The sequence below is a fragment of the Arachis hypogaea genome, chromosome 13 (genome assembly GCF_003086295.3).
Source record: "Arachis hypogaea cultivar Tifrunner chromosome 13, arahy.Tifrunner.gnm2.J5K5, whole genome shotgun sequence".
NCBI lineage: Eukaryota > Viridiplantae > Streptophyta > Magnoliopsida > Fabales > Fabaceae > Arachis > Arachis hypogaea.
The window spans coordinates 27,691,116-27,706,647 of record NC_092048.1 but is presented as its reverse complement, the minus strand read 5'-3'; the positions used below and the strand labels follow the sequence as shown (position 1 = coordinate 27,706,647).

Below are 15,532 nucleotides of genomic sequence, written 5' to 3'. Positions count from 1 at the left end.
CTTTTTTACCTAAATACGCATGGAAAAATGATTTATTCCCTAAATGCGCATGGTTTAAAATTCTGCTCAAAATACGCATACCCATTTCACTTCTGTCGACCACAAAATGGTTTCTTACTCCATTTCACAAGAAGCGCCCACGAAATGGGCCTGCTGCGTGTCAGAGAGCAACTCAAGCCCGCCTTCCACAAAATGAAACATATCACAGGGGGCATCCACAAAATAGAGGAGTGAGATATTAGAACTGAATATGAATCAAAACAAACAGATAATAGACATCAAACTTGGAAGAACAATGGAATATATATATATATATATATATATATATATATATATATATATTTAAAAATTTAATTTTGATGCATGAAAGTGTAAAATTTTTTTCACGAATATCCAATTAAATTTATATGTTTAGATAATATATAAAAATATTTATCATAGTAAAATAAATATAATAAAAAATAAAAATATGAAAGAGAGTACTATCAATTTTATAATTTTAAACAAAAATAAAATATTCTATAATTTTTCTAGCACTGTCAGTATTCTTTAATTTAGTATTATTTTAAACTATAAATTTTCATTATTTATGGCTATATTGTTACTTATGATTAATTTTTTATTTATTTTGTCTTTTTTATAGAGTACATCAAAGAAATAAAAAAAATTATACAGATAAAAAATAAGAAAAATTTCATAAAACCAACAACATATATCATATGAAAAAAATACAATAAAAAATAAATAAAATTCATATGAATAAAATCAAATAAAAAATTTCATACACAACATAAATATAATGTAGTAAAAGATAAAAAAAAAGTTATATTAACAAAAAATAATAAAAATATCATAAAAATTAATAAAATACTTGAAAAATTAGAGCACTATAAAAAAAATCAACAACATTTGTCATATAAAAAGATGCATTTGCATCTTCATATTTCAAAAGTTGTATTTGCATAAAATTAGAATCCAAACATTTTATTTACGTAAATTGCTCTATTATTTTATAGTAACAAACACTACAAATTAAGATGACTATAATTACAGAAATTTTGATATTACTTGAAAAATATAATTAAAATTAAGATGACTTTTTATTACTGCTTTAACTGATAAATGGCTAAAATACTAGCAAATAATTTTTTTCTCTTCTATATATTGAAGTGCCTTCTAAAAATAATTAAACTCGCTTATTATAAGAACATAGTATATAAAAGCATTTCGTTGTTAGCTCAGCTAATGTCCACCAATTCGTTTGTGCCAGGGACGGCTTGGCCATTTCGTGGATGCCCCTGTGATATGTTCCATTTCGTGGAAGGTGGGCTTGAGTTGTTTTCTGACATACACCAGGTCCATTTCGTGGGTGCTTCTTGTGAAATGGAGTTAGAATCCATTTCGTGGTCGGCAGAGATGAAATGGATGTGCGTATTTTGAGCACAATTTCAAACCATGCGTATTTAGGGAATAAATCATTTTTTCATACGTATTTAGATAAAAAAGCCGACGTTTGAATTCGAAAGTTGGTTAGGAGCTCTAGTGGGTCGGTTTCGGGCCTTCTGAAAGGGCGAAGCGGGTCGGACCCGGGTAATCGGGTTCGGGGACCGTTCCGGGTATAGGATCCGTGGGCCGAATCCGTAACAAATTCTAATTCATATTCTTTATTTTAACTTTTATACGTAATTATTATAAATATAAGTAAAATTATTAGTTTATATATATATATATATATATATATATAATATTTTAGTTTTTAAATTATAAATATTTTTTTGGGTATTTCAAATTATAAATATATTGATGTTTAACAAAATTTATTTTAGTGTATTTTTGCCAAAGTATTAATCCCATATAGGACTGACAATGAGTAGATTAAACAAGGGTTTGGACTCTATCTTAATTCTATCTGCAGGTTGAAAACTTTTTAAAAATTTTACTCTATTTTACTTGTGGATCGAGAATCTCTCAACTCCAACTCTACTCGCACCCTAAAGTTCTAAACCCTATTTTATCCTGCCAACAAAAAAATTAAATTTTTTCAAGCAAATATAAATTTCAATCATTCCAAATCTTATACATATTAATAAAATAAAAAATAAAAAATAAAGTTTAAATTAAAATTAATAATAATAAAATCTTAAAAAAATCCAACATAAAATTTCAAATACCATAATCATCAGGTTCTTAAGAAACGACACTTAGGTCTTAAGATTTTTGAATGATATATGAATTTTATTTTTATTTTATGTTAATTTTATAAATATACAAATGGTTTAAATTACTAATTTAACTAACTAGCTTAGTGGTTACTCATTTACTCTAAGCTATTATATGAGAGAGGTTATGGATTCAACTCGTACTTCTTTTATTGGTGCAGATAAAATAAGGTAGGGTACACCCAATCATACCCACAAGCAAACCCGAACCTATCTCTACTCTATTCGCAACGGGTCAAGTAGTCAGGTCAAGTAGCCTACCTTATTCGATTAGGTCAGGTCGAATTGGTCAAATAAAAAAATAATTAAACATATTAAATTAATTATTTTTTAAAAAATAAAATAAAAATAATTAAATTGGTAACTTTTTGTTTAAATATTTAAAGTTAGACAAAGTAATTTGACTAACAAAAAAAATATTATATGTCATTTTTTTTTATTATTTGATCATAAAACTTTTTTATAATTTATTTATAATAACCGTTTTTTAATCTTAAACAAAAGCCAGATAAAAAAAATCTAATAAAAAAATAATTAACATTAAAAGATATACATTATTTGTCCAAAAAGACAACAATCTCAACGAAATTTAATAAGATAATTCACATCACATTACATTACATTATTTTTAATTAGTGAAAATAAATTTATGCTATTTTTGATACTCATCATAATGACAACTGTTTTACTTAACAAATACAGAAATAACAGAATAATATATGTCTTCCTATCTAAATTATACACGAAAAATCTATATATTTAGATAATTTTTTGAATTTATACCTTAGAATTTGCCAAAAATTAATCTGTCCATATAATAAATCAAAGTCACATTTCATTAATTGAATGAACATCCATATCTGTATCATATTAATTTTAAAATTTTTAGGATTGATTTGAGTGATTATTTTATATTTTTTTAAAAAAAATTTCAAACTTTCACCTTCTAAGAAAAAAATTTAAAAGTTTGGCGGCATTTTCGTCAATTCAGTCACTGCCCAAAACGAACGTAAGTCATAAGTCATAACACGGATCTATGATTCCAACCCTATCCCGACCGTCCACGTTGCACCCATCTGACAGTGAAAAAGCACGATCCGCGTCGTTCAATTTGATTGGCCACAAGTTCAGTCGCACACAACATGCTATATATAAATGTTGCAACCGCCTGAGCCTTCATTCATCCATTAATATTCTCTCGCTAACCGCTCAAAGGATCACTCTCTCTCCGTTAAACCGAAGCATTAAACATTCGTCAATGGCGGGTCGAGGCAAAACATTAGGATCTGGCAACGCCAAGAAGGCCACCTCTCGGAGCAGCAAGGCCGGTCTTCAATTCCCCGTTGGTCGTATTGCCCGTTTCCTGAAGGCTGGAAAATACGCCGAACGGGTCGGTGCCGGCGCCCCCGTTTACCTCGCCGCCGTCCTTGAATACCTAGCCGCCGAGGTAATTTTGCCTTTGCTTGGTTTCAATTATTCCTTAATCTCTTTGCTTTCCTTTTTGTTAATTTCTAGGGTTTTGAGATTTCTCGAAATTTCCAGTATATTGGATTTCCGTTGATATGAATTTAAGAATTGTAGATTTTTATCCTTTCAATTCTTCCTGATCGGGTTTTTCCTTTTATTTAATGTGTTTGCATCTTCGATGTTGAATCTAGGGTTTCATGATTCAATGTTAATATTCTAATTGGGGGTTAAGACATTTTCTTCTCTGCAATGTTTAACGTGTAGGATATTTTTTAGTTGTCAATTTTTTGGGCTAAAATAACGTCCTTTTTTTATTTATAAATTATAAACAATGTTGTATAGTTACAGATTTAGGCTTAATGTTAAATATTAAGTTTACTTTTAAATTAGGCTTAATGTTTCTGATTTAGGACTGAGCTCGAATTTTATGTATATTTGTGTTTCTGAAGTTGTTAATATTATTATGGCATTTTCAGGTTCTTGAGTTAGCTGGGAACGCTGCGAGAGATAACAAGAAGACCAGAATTGTGCCACGTCACATTCAATTGGCGGTTAGAAATGACGAAGAGTTAAGCAAGCTTCTTGGAGATGTAACAATTGCCAACGGTGGTGTGATGCCCAACATTCACAACCTCTTGCTTCCTAAGAAGACCGGAACCTCGTCCAAGGCTGCTGGCGATGATGATTCTTAGAAACATTTTTGTTGCATTGTGTTATTGCTTAAAAGATTAAGTTCTATGTTCCACTTATTTTTACTTTAAAATAGGATTTTAAGGCATATTCCTGGTGGTGGTTTCATTAGTTGTAGCATGTAGTTAGATTTTTGGTAGGTATGTGAATATTTATCATCTCTCACATGTTTCAATTTGATAATAGATTGTTGAAAATTTTAAATTCTTATGTGGCAGTCTTAAACTTTACCATAAATATTGTCACTTGTTACTTACGAACCACTATCTAGTGTTAGCTTCATCCTTGAAGTTGCAGTGAAATAACCACTATCGATTTCACATCTTGGAGTGTGCTTACACTATCGTATGTAAGGTTTATCTGGGAGCCATTGTGGTTGTGATGTTTATTTATTGCTTTTTTTTTTTTTTTTGTGTCAAAGAACAAGAGTTGGACAAAGCTCAGCTCAGGACATGCTCCAAGCGCCTTTCTTTGAAATGAGCTTCCTATCTTTGACTTAGGACCTAACCACCAAATTGATGTCTTATTTTGTGGCGAAAGCAGTCTTGTTTTGCACAAAGAGGAACACGTGTGTGGAATATATTTCAGGGTTACACCAGTGTCTTTAAATAGTGGTTTGTTGATTCTCGAGAATATGCAACTATTTAGGTTTTTATGCTTAGTGAGCAAGATTGTTATAGGCTGCAATTTTTCAATGATCAAGACAGGCCAATTTCTGATTTGGGAGTAAGTGCGTCGGACCCTGGAGGATGCTTTATGACTGGGAGCTCTCTTATGTGTTGTTGAGCTATGTCATTCAGTTAAGGAGTATGGATTAACATTGACAACTCCCTCATTTGTTATTGAAAATGGCAGTAACTATTGGGTTCTTGACATTGAGGACCTGCAACTCACGTTAAAAAATAAATATGCTGTAATACTGCACTCCTTTAGTAACTCTCATAAGATGATGAAGCCAATAATAAAATCTTAACATGTTTGCTAAAAATTCAAAGGCAAATAATAATGAAAGTCTATTGAAAGCTGTTTGTAAACTTAAATATAAACTTGGTCACCGTAGAAGAGAGTCAAAGACAACCATGAAACAACCATTGAAGTGTTATAAAAGAACTTTGTCATATCCAAAAAACAACCAATTCAAGTGCTATAAACAATTGTCATAGAAAAAAAAACCAGTAGTATCAACTTTGTAATTCATAGACAAAATGTTGTTAAATGAATAATTTAATGATGATAATTTCTTTCAACTTAAGAGTATTAAGCTTTAGCAATTTCCAACCCAAAAAATACATTAACATATTTCCTAAACCCATTATCATTAGTTAAAAAATAAGTTCCTCTAATCTTGTGAAAGGTGTGGCAGGTGAGCAAGCTGTCCGATCCAACCTGATGGCACTTCCCAACAACTCGGTCCACTTGAAGTGTGTCAGCCACCTTCTCCAAACCGCCATAGAGGCCATTGCAGTACCTCATCACATGCTTCACATCATAAGCATTTCCCCCAAACAGCTCTTTTACAAGCACCAAGAACTCCTCCAAGCTTGTTGGAAGAACACCCCACGTCAGAATTTTCACCAAATATCCGATATCATAAGCACCATGGAATGTGACCCATGTCAGTGCTTTGTTGAACAGCAGCCCGGATGCTGCTGCCAACTTTGCAAAATGCACCGAAGAAACTCCAGCCACTGCATTGCATGCAAAGTCGATGCCCTGGCTGCGTAACACTGCCAGAGTCCTTTGCGTGGATGTCACGCATGAGGTTGAAGTCTCGGAAATTGAACTGACAGATGTAGTGAGTTATGTTGTTGGTTTCTAGGTCAGGGAGGTTGCCGTGCTCGTCTGACAGAGTGAGTCCAAGCTGAATGATTTTGAGTGCGTCCACATTGGCCTTCATGACTTGGTAAGTTTCTTCTGGGACAAGATTCCGGTAATTCTTGTTGCGGGGCAGGATGACTACACCGGGGAATTCAGTGTCAATGGAGACAAATCGATATTTGTCAATCAGGCTGCTTATGATTTGGAACTCAGAATCAGCGTTGGCAGCCCACACTTGCCTGATCACAACCGAACTGTTGGGACTAGGTTCTAGAAGGGGCAGCCGTTCCACAAACCTTGGCTGAGCAGCGTGATAAAATGGTGGAAAACCAATAACCATGGGTGGTGGCATCAGAAAAACTCTCGGTGGCATCACTTCTCGTTCATCATCGATCCTCGTCATTCTTGTATATATGGTCATCATGCTCTTTGTAACTTAACCCTGGAAAGCAACTCTGTTAAATTCTTAGAAACCGAAAAAAAAAGATAGAACAAAGGAATGCAAATTGTGTGCTGTGTATGGGTGAACTGGAAACCGTGCACTACCTTTTCTTTGGCAGGGTTCCTCTAAGGAATGCTTTGACGCTTGGGTAGATAGTGGTATGAGTAAGAAAAGGAGTTTCTTGCGGTGATGTGGTTTGTGTGGAAGGGTAGGAATGAGATGATTTTCAACAATGTTAGGTTTGATGAAGAAAGAATGACACTTGAATCTTGATATAGCTGTTTCCTGTTTGTGCTTCAAACTGGAACCGGGAGAGGGAGCAAAGAAGAACAGATGCAGGTGTGGCGCCACAACTGGTTGAGGAATGTTTAGAGTCCATGGGAGGAGTACTAAGTTTCTAAGTTATTCAATGATGAATTTAAGTTTTTGATTTTCTGTTCCTATGGTTTCTTTAGGTGCTGCCTTTTACAGTTCTACTAGTTCTTGTTTAGGATTTTGCTATGCGCCTGGAACGCTGTATTCATTTAAGGAAAGTGTAGCCGTGTAGGTGATCAATTAATGGTCCAGTTAACTAGAGTCAATTAGAATAACAATAGTTCCAAAAATAAAAACTAATGTAATGTACATTACACTTCAGACTGCACCAAGGTCAATTGTTTACTGTGATCAATGACAATATTAAATATTTAGATTTATTAATTGTAAATTGATTTCTTTTTAGATTTTATAGTTACTAGATTTGATTTGTTCTCATTTAATTTAACACAAATATAATTATTTGATCTATTCTATTATTAAAAACGATTGTAAAAAAAATATTTGAGTGATTATTATTCCATTTATTAAATTTAAGTTAACATAAAGATTTATTTTTACTGCAAAAAATTTGTGTATGGCTTCTCCTAATTTTTAAAGTGTATGATTTTGACGCCATCATCTAAATTGTAAAATAAAAAGAAGATAAGTTTTTTTTTAATATATACTAATTAATAAATATAATTTAAAATAAGAGTCTATTTTATTTCACTAAATGAGATTCAAGAACTCAAAAGACAAAAGTATCAATCTATTTTATTTATCATCCCCACTAGCCCATTTTTTGTATCTTGCTGAAAGTTTCTGAGAAATCTTGTTGTAGAGTGATGCTTTTTTCTCTTTAGCTAGTAAGTTTTTTATACTATTGTATGCAGCATCACGCCATCAAGTGCCTCTTCAAAGGGTAGTGGTTATGGTTTTGCTGATAAGGTTTGACACTATCATTACTAAGATTATGTTGTTATGTGTGGCTGAGTAACATCTACCATTAGTATTTTACTAGTTATCTGATGCTTGTAGTTGTTAAACTTTATAATGGATGTACACAATTGAAAATGAAAATGAAGACAGAAAACTATTGTTTAACAGAGTTGGGAAATTTGAATTGATTCACTTCATGCCTTAGCTGGACTCCACATTTTTCTATCTTTCTCCAGCCTTTCAACTTTAACATTGTTGCTGTTGATTGTTGAGAGATCCTTATGCATCATAAAAATAAAGATCTATGAAGAGATACTAGTTTAGGATATGGATTAATAGTTTGTTGCAAATAGAAATCATTTGTCTGATGTGCATGTTCAATTTGAATGTTCCTCATTGCCACTGACTGTGGACTTCCATCCGATTTCATGGAAGATGGAGTAGGGAGTAGTGGAGTAACATACAGAGATAAGCAACCATGGGTTGCGTCTTTTCGACCTCATTGGAAACACGGAGGATGGGAGCTATCTCCACAAGAGAGGAGGGCACCGCCTCACTGTCGAATATCGACTCCCCGAGGTTCTCCGCCGTCTGTGTCCGCATGATCCGCCTCTGTGGCGCCTCCGAGGAGGGCCCCGCCCCTCGGGACGATATCCTACTCCTCTGATCTCCTCTCCTATTTTCTCTTCTTCACTTCACAAACAATGAGCCTAGAGATTCCAGCAGAATCTGCAGTGCAGAGGACAGTGTGTGAGAAACTTAACTGAAATGACATTGAATGCTTGTGGAAAAGACAAGAGCTGGATGGTTACCTTATGAAGCACAAGAGAGAAAGCCTAGAAGAGCAAAACACACAGAAGAAGAGAGAATGAGCCGTTTGGGTGAGGATGGGGATTCAAAGAGAGCAAGCTAAAGCTACTTCGAAGCAAAGGAAAAGGGGAAAAAGAAACTACATCACACACACAGCTTTATATTATAGTAAAAATAAAAATTTTCAAATAAATACTAATTGAGAAAGGTTACCAAGTGCAGTAGTGGTGCCTGATTTGTTTGGTAAATAGCAGGGTAGGCAGGGTTGCGGAGAGATGCAGCACAAACAATCAGATGGAAGGAATATCGGGAGAAGCATATATACAATTCCTCTAATTATTGTAATCTACTTTCTTCTAAAAGGCCAAGATTCTTGACTCATGATATGTTATTATGTTTGCTATCCCCCAGATCACAATTAAGAGAACAGTCTCCAACAGTCCACTTGGGCTTGAGTTTCAGTTGGACATCACAGAAGTTCTTTGCCCTGCATTAAGTGAGCCAGGTAATTAAAAGGACACTTTTTACATGTATCCATATTGAATTGATACAAGTGCCACAAATGTTGTATGAGTTAATATATCATGTGTGCAGGACTTTGTGCACTTCTCCGCTTTATGACAGGATTATCTGTCTGTCTAAACAGGGGAGATGTAAATTTGAAGGCCCAGGTTTCAATTGCCTTAACTTTTCCCACCTTTGAGAAAATCAGTTTCAGATTTATGCTGGAAGTATTACACAGTAAATTTGGAAAATGTATTTCAATTTGGCTTGATGAGGTTAAAAATCTTTAGTTATTATCTCAGTATTCATATTCCAGAGATGAGAAACTCCCTCTACATGTTTATCTTGGATGATCTTATTCAGCATTTGCTGATTTTAAATACATTAATGAAAAATGTTTATCTAGTTCTCTCTGCATTGGCAAGTTGCTGTGCCTATTGGTCCTTTGATGTGCCATAATATTTCTGGCATCCCCTGGAGAACAATTAATTGTTTATATATTTTACTTGCAGGCAAGTCTTTCGGAGGGAGAAAATGACAGTAGTTTGACCAGGATTACCATTGCAGATCTATGTTTAAGGTTTGTGTTATATGCTCTGCCCGAATAACTACTATTGAAAGGATTAAGTAATTAACTAATCTTGTTTTGCTCATGGGTCTTTGGTATTGTTTATCGGTGTTAATAGGACTTTGAGTGGAAAATATATACAAACTAATCTAAAAGGATTTAAATTAATATAGGGTGTTTTGGTTTTAGTCCCTCAAAAAACATGTCTTGGCGTTTGTCAGCAGGCTTTTCCAATATTTAGTTCTTAGTCCTGCTGTTCTAAACTTTGATCATTGTAAGTCTAAACTCTCCAATATTTAGTCCTTACATATATTGGAAGTTTCTTTTTGGGGTCCTTGTAAATATTTTATATACCTTCTTTTGGATTTTATAATATCACCGCTGAATGGTGCTGGTCTAATAATAGAGACCAAAAACATAATGTTGGAACAAAACTCAGACCCAAAGAAAGAAAAGATTGAGGGACAAAGGCCAAAATGACTTATAGATATTAAAAATATCTTTAAGCCATCTGGGACAGGGTTGGGTGTCTTGCTTCTACTTGGTGCATCTTGGAGAGATTGGAAAGTTTTTATTGTTCTAAAGAATATTTTGTCATGCTAATCTTTGTATTGAGGATCTCTTGTCCTCCTCCTTGTTTGCATTATCCTTCTTCCCTGACATTAATATTTCTTCCTTTAACAAGGAAAAAAACGAAAAAGAAAAGGAAAAACATATTAGCCAATGTGAAAAATATTGGGAATGGGTGGTGGCCTGTGTGGCACCTATAACTTTTGTTGTTAGATATCCTTGGTTGGCTCTTGAGCAAATAATTTCATTTAGAGTGGGAAACAAGAAAGCAAACTATTAGCAATGTGCCCTACCTGGTTTTTTTAGTCTGCTATAGTCATAATGATGGTTTCGATTTTCCATGCTGACTGTTGAAATAGTTTTCACTATTACTGAATTGTATATGTTTCTTGAAATGCAGTGACAAGTTTTCACACCTGCCATGTACGTTAGTGCAGCCATCTATGCATTCTGTTAAAAGAGAGTCTTTTCATGTGCCAGAATTTGGTAATGCTTTATTAATTTAATTTTGCAATACTAATAAGGATAATTTTGTTTCGGTGTTGTCCAGTAATGTGTTGTAAATTTATTGAAAAAGTTAGACAATGATGGCATAACATTTATTTAATATAACATACCTTCGCATTAACGATAACAACGACAACAACAACAACAAAACCTTGTCCTACTAAATGGGGATTACTACAAGGATCAAATGACACCATTGTGCCTGTCACAAATGATGCCTAAACTCATGCATATATTCCTTGCTTGATTAAATTTATTCAATCTTATTTTCTCCCTCTTGTAGCTAGAAGCTTTTGCCATCCAATATATCCACTTGGAGAACAACAGTGGCAATTGATTGAGGGAACTCCTCTAATCTGCCTCCATTCCCTTCAGATTGTGCCTTCTCCACTTCCACCATTTTTTGCTTCTCAAACTGTTATTAACTGTCAGCCTCTTATGGTATGTGCAATTTATTTCAACAAGTAACTTGCCTGCTATGCCTATATATTTGCTACGGTCATAGATTATGTTCTTTATTGATCTTTCATTATTTTCCAGATTCATCTTCAGGAAGAAGCTTGCCTTAGAATATCTTTTTTCTTAGCTGATAGAATTGTTGTCAATTCTGGTGATATTTTACCAGATTCCTCAGTAAACTCTCTTTTCTTCACTCTGAGTGGACAAGGCCCAGTTGGATATTTCTAAATGCAACACAGATAATATAGTCCAAACCTTCATATTGAAGACTTCTCATATATAGATTCACCCTCAATGAAACTAAGAATACTGAAACTGGATAAGGATCCTGCTTGTTTCTGTCTTTAGGAAGGTCAACCAATTGATGCTAGCCAGAGAAAGTGGAGTGCCAAAGCAGCCCAGATTACTTTATCTCTGGAAGCATGTACTGGCCCACCTGCACTTCACAATTCTCTTGCATCCCTGATTACTTTAATAAATTTCTGTTTCTGTCTTTTTACGTGTATTTTGGGAGAGTTGGTGAGAAAATAGCAGTGGCTGGAAAAAGTAAACAATTGGAGGTCATTAAGAGCAAATCTTCTAGCGAAGTGACAGTGCTGCAAGTTTGGCAGTTAAAGACCTTCAACTTCGATTTCTTGAGTCTTCACCATTGAATGTCGAGGGAATGCCTCTAGTGTAGTTTGTTGGAAATGATTTGTTCATTAGTGCCACTCATAGAACCTTTGGTGGTGTTATTGTTATTTTGTCCACCACACGAACTGAAATGCTCCTTCAATCCCTTTTCTGGATGTAAACATGGTACATGTCATACCATTGGGGGAACAAGATACAGAGTCTCATTGTTTGAACGGCTCAGCTTCTGTATCTGGTATTCGTCTTGGTGGGGAATGAACTATGCTGAAGTCCTCCTACATCGATTTGGAATAATTGGTCCTGATGGTGGTCGTGGGAAGGGTCTTTGTAAAGGCTTAGAAAAGTTACAAGCAGGACTATTGGCAACAATTTTCAAGACAACACCTCCCGATGTTGATAATTCAGAAGATGGTATGAAACAGTGTTACCTGATTTTTCATAGCCAATATATTTGCTATATGTTGTGATTTCATCTTTGTTCATGTTTTGTGTTTGTTTTTATAAATTGTTTGCTTATTAGTCAATTTTATGCCAGTTGGAAGTTTGAGCAAAGGGAAAGAAACCAGTTTTCCAAAATTGAAGAAGCCAGATAATGTGGATATAACCATAGAATTGAAGGGGCACAAGAGATGGCTGAAAGGTGGTGGATATCTAGCCCAGAAAATGTAAGTAGAGAAGAGAGGTGTTGACACACAACTTTCCAAAGTTTACAAGTAATTACAAAAAGCAGCCCAAAGAATGTTCAGGGTATTTCAGAGTCCTCTGGGCAGCAACTTACCATTGCTAAAGAACTCAGTCAAAAGATTGAATCAATGGAGGGTTTATTGAAGCAATTACGGAATAAAACTTAAGACCCATTCATATTTGTATGTAATTAGAATTTATGATTGTACTTTTTCTTTATTAATATATTTTACATAAGTCACAATTCATTTTGTATATAGCAAAGAAGATCATATTGCTGAGTGTTGTATAAAATAGTTAGAAATTAGGACTCTTCATTATTGTAAGAAAAATTTTGTTCGGTTGAGCTTATACTGCTGCGAAATAACAATTTTGGTAGCTTGCCTTTATCTCATGAAATTTTCTTTTGGGTGTTTTAACTTGTTCATGTGTAATACTGTATTCAGGAAATGTTTAATTAATATTTATCAAGTTAAAATTGCTTTAGATAATGGATAGCATGTTCATTGTGTTCAGTTATATTGTGTGAATATGTGCCCTACAATAATACAGAGGATTCTAGTTTTTGGCAAGTACATGCCAATTTTGAGTTTTGTGTCACCGTAAAGAGTAAAGAATATGCTGTAATACTGCTTTCCTTCACTGAGTCTCACTAAGATGATGAAGCCAATAATAAGATTAACATGTTTGCTAAAACTTCAAAGGCAAATAATAATCAAAGGCAAATAATATTGAAAATCTGTTAAAAGCTGTTTCTAAACTCAAATATAAACATGGTCACTGGAGAACAAATTCGAAGACAGAACCATGAAACAACCATTGAAGTGTTATAAAACAGCCAATTCAAGTGTTGTAAAACAATTGTCATATCCAAAAAATAATCTGTTGATACTACTTTATAATTCACAGACAAAATGTTGTTACATGAATAATCTAATGTATGATAATTTCTTTCAACTTAAGAGTATTAACTTTTTGCAATTTCTAACCCAAAAAATACATTAACATATTCCCTAAACCCATCCTCATTAGCCAAAAAATAAATTTCTCTAATCTTGTGAAAGATGTGGCAGGTGAGCAAGCTGTCAGACCCGGCCTGATGACACTTCCCAGCAACTCGGTCCACGTGAAGTGTGTCAGCCACCTTCTCCAAACCGCCATAGAGGCGATTGCAGAACCTCATCACATGCTTCACATCATAAGCATTTCCCCCAAACAGCTCTTTTACAAGCACCAAGAACTCCTCCAAGCTTGTTGGAAGAACACCCCACGTCAGAATTTTCACCAAATATCCAATATCATAAGCACCATGGAATGTGACCCATGTAAGTGCTTTGTTGAACAGCAGCCCAGATGCTGCTGCCAACTTCGCAAAATGCACCGAAGAAACTCCAGCCACTGCATTGCGTGCAAAGTCGATGCCCTGGCTGCGTAGGAGTGCCACAGAGTCCTTTGCGTGGATGTCACGCATGAGGTTGAAGTCTCGGAAATTGAACTGCCAGATGTAGTGAGTTCTGTTGTTGGTTCCTAGGTCAGGGAGGTTGCCGTGCTGGTCTGACAGAGTGAGTCCAAGCTGAATGATTTTGAGGGCATCCACGTTGGCCTTCATGACTTGGTAAGTTTCCTCTGGGATAAGATTCCGGTAGTTCTTGTTGCGGGGCAGGATGACTACGCCGGGGAATTCAGTGTCAACGGAGACAAATCGATATTTGTCAATCAGGCTGCTTATGATTTGGAACTCGGAATCAGCATTGGCAGCCCACACTTGCCTAATGACAACCGAACTATTGGGACTAGGCTCTAGAAGCGGCAGTCGCTCCACAAACCTTGGCTGAACAGCACGATAAAATGGCGGAAAACCAACAACCATGGGCGGTGCCATCAGAAAAACTCTCCGTGGTTGTTGAAGTCGTTCTCGTTCATCATCGATCGTCATTCTTGTATACATGGTCGTCATGCTCTTCCTAGAAAGCAACTCTGTTAAATTCTTAGAAACTGAAAGAAAAGATAGAACAAAGGAATGCAAATTGTGTGCTGCTTATGAGTGAATTGGAAACGGTGCAGTACCTTTTCTTTGGGCGGGTTCCTCTAAGGAATGCTTTGAGGCTTGAGTGGACAGGGGCATGAGTAAGAAAAGGAGTTTCTTGCGGTGATGTGGTATGTGCGGAAGGGTAGGAATGAGATGATCTTCAACAATGTTATGTTTGATGAAGAAAGAATGAAACTTGATATATAGCTGTTTCCTGTTTGTGCTTCAAACTGGAACCGGGAGAGGGAGCAAAGAACCTTTCATGCAGGTGTGGACGTTGTTGTTTAGGTGCTGTCTTCTACTAGTTATTTAGGATTTTGTACGTGCGTGAAATATTGAAAACTAAAATTTGATAATCAATTCAAAGACAACCAATTGTGAAGATAGATTAGAGGGTGCGTTTTGGTTTTTTAGTCTTTAGTGTTTACCTACGTCCTGTGTCAAAGATATGTATGATTTATAGGGGAATATATATACTTTTACTTTGAAAAAAAAATATATATAAAATAAATCTGCAACACATCACTTAATAATTAAATCCTAACCTCTTATACGCGCAATCTTAATTATAAACCCATACTTAATTGAGAAATCAAACATTCGCAAGGAAGATATAGGATTTAATATGAATTTAATGAATGAATGAATGAATAATATTGAACATACATCTTATGAAATTCAAGATTCAAATCAGGACTTGAAAACTCATGTTACCCCGAGTGGTTGACTTAAAAAGTCTAGAAATAAAGAGACAAACTAATGGTCCAGTAACTAGAGTCAATTATGACAAAAATAGTTCCAAAAATAAAAACTAATATAATGTATATTACACTACATCAAGGTCCAATTGTTTAACGTAAACAATGACAACAATAAATATTCAAATTTATTAATTG

The 15,532-nt window shown here is 34.7% G+C and overlaps 4 protein-coding genes and 1 long non-coding RNA gene across 6 annotated transcripts; 2 read left to right on the top strand and 3 right to left on the bottom strand.

The window, feature by feature from the left end:
* The first annotated feature begins 3,367 nt into the window (after nt 1-3,367).
* On the top strand, nt 3,368-4,586 carry LOC112737834 (probable histone H2A.1). The gene is made up of 2 exons (XM_025787964.2): nt 3,368-3,666; nt 4,163-4,586. The coding sequence occupies exons 1-2, from the start codon at nt 3,478-3,480 to the stop codon at nt 4,376-4,378; spliced, it is 405 nt and encodes a 134-aa protein (XP_025643749.1). The 5' UTR covers nt 3,368-3,477; the 3' UTR covers nt 4,379-4,586.
* Nucleotides 4,587-5,633: 1,047 nt separating this feature from the next.
* Nucleotides 5,634-6,597, bottom strand: LOC114924968 (probable CCR4-associated factor 1 homolog 11). The gene is made up of 2 exons (XM_029291211.1): nt 6,165-6,597; nt 5,634-6,064 (listed from the first exon to the last, which is right to left on the bottom strand). Exons 1-2 carry the CDS (start codon nt 6,595-6,597, stop codon nt 5,634-5,636), a joined length of 864 nt encoding a protein of 287 aa, XP_029147044.1.
* A 1,410-nt stretch (nt 6,598-8,007) lies between these two features.
* Nucleotides 8,008-8,820, bottom strand: LOC140177900 (uncharacterized). The gene is made up of 2 exons (XR_011869514.1): nt 8,685-8,820; nt 8,008-8,601 (listed from the first exon to the last, which is right to left on the bottom strand). It is a non-coding gene; the product is annotated as an uncharacterized lncRNA (long non-coding RNA).
* LOC112737832 (uncharacterized) lies at nt 8,594-12,996 on the top strand. Of its 2 annotated transcripts, none has more exons than XM_025787962.3 (7): nt 8,594-9,187; nt 9,277-9,353; nt 9,699-9,766; nt 10,725-10,810; nt 11,115-11,272; nt 11,457-12,334; nt 12,459-12,996. In XM_025787962.3, the coding sequence occupies exons 1-6, from the start codon at nt 9,076-9,078 to the stop codon at nt 11,466-11,468; spliced, it is 513 nt and encodes a 170-aa protein (XP_025643747.1). In that variant the 5' UTR covers nt 8,594-9,075; the 3' UTR covers nt 11,469-12,334; nt 12,459-12,996. The 2 variants fall into 2 exon arrangements, with proteins under 2 accessions (XP_025643747.1, XP_025643745.1); XM_025787960.3 differs by having other exon boundaries at nt 11,372-12,334.
* Nucleotides 12,997-13,574: 578 nt separating this feature from the next.
* Nucleotides 13,575-15,078, bottom strand: LOC112735839 (probable CCR4-associated factor 1 homolog 11). The gene is made up of 2 exons (XM_072210633.1): nt 14,675-15,078; nt 13,575-14,571 (listed from the first exon to the last, which is right to left on the bottom strand). Exon 2 carries the CDS (start codon nt 14,562-14,564, stop codon nt 13,575-13,577), a length of 990 nt encoding a protein of 329 aa, XP_072066734.1. The 5' UTR covers nt 14,565-14,571; nt 14,675-15,078.
* Between the last annotated feature and the right edge of the window lie 454 nt (nt 15,079-15,532).

Excerpts from the sequence above, each read along its gene's own strand:
- LOC112737834 (XM_025787964.2), top strand. The coding sequence starts at position 3,478 with ATGGCGGGTCGAGGCAAAACATTAGGATCTGGCAACGCCAAGAAGGCC. Across the intron at positions 3,667-4,162 it reads TTGAATACCTAGCCGCCGAG|GTTCTTGAGTTAGCTGGGAA; the intron begins GTAATTTTGCCT and ends TGGCATTTTCAG.
- LOC114924968 (XM_029291211.1), bottom strand. The coding sequence starts at position 6,597 with ATGACGAGGATCGATGATGAACGAGAAGTGATGCCACCGAGAGTTTTT. Across the intron at positions 6,065-6,164 it reads CAACATAACTCACTACATCT|TGGCTGGAGTTTCTTCGGTG; the intron begins GTCAGTTCAATT and ends CATGCAATGCAG.
- LOC112737832 (XM_025787960.3), top strand. The coding sequence starts at position 9,076 with ATGTTTGCTATCCCCCAGATCACAATTAAGAGAACAGTCTCCAACAGT. Across the intron at positions 9,767-10,724 it reads ATTGCAGATCTATGTTTAAG|TGACAAGTTTTCACACCTGC; the intron begins GTTTGTGTTATA and ends CTTGAAATGCAG. Across the intron at positions 11,273-11,371 it reads TTAACTGTCAGCCTCTTATG|ATTCATCTTCAGGAAGAAGC; the intron begins GTATGTGCAATT and ends ATTATTTTCCAG.
- LOC112735839 (XM_072210633.1), bottom strand. The coding sequence starts at position 14,564 with ATGACGACCATGTATACAAGAATGACGATCGATGATGAACGAGAACGA.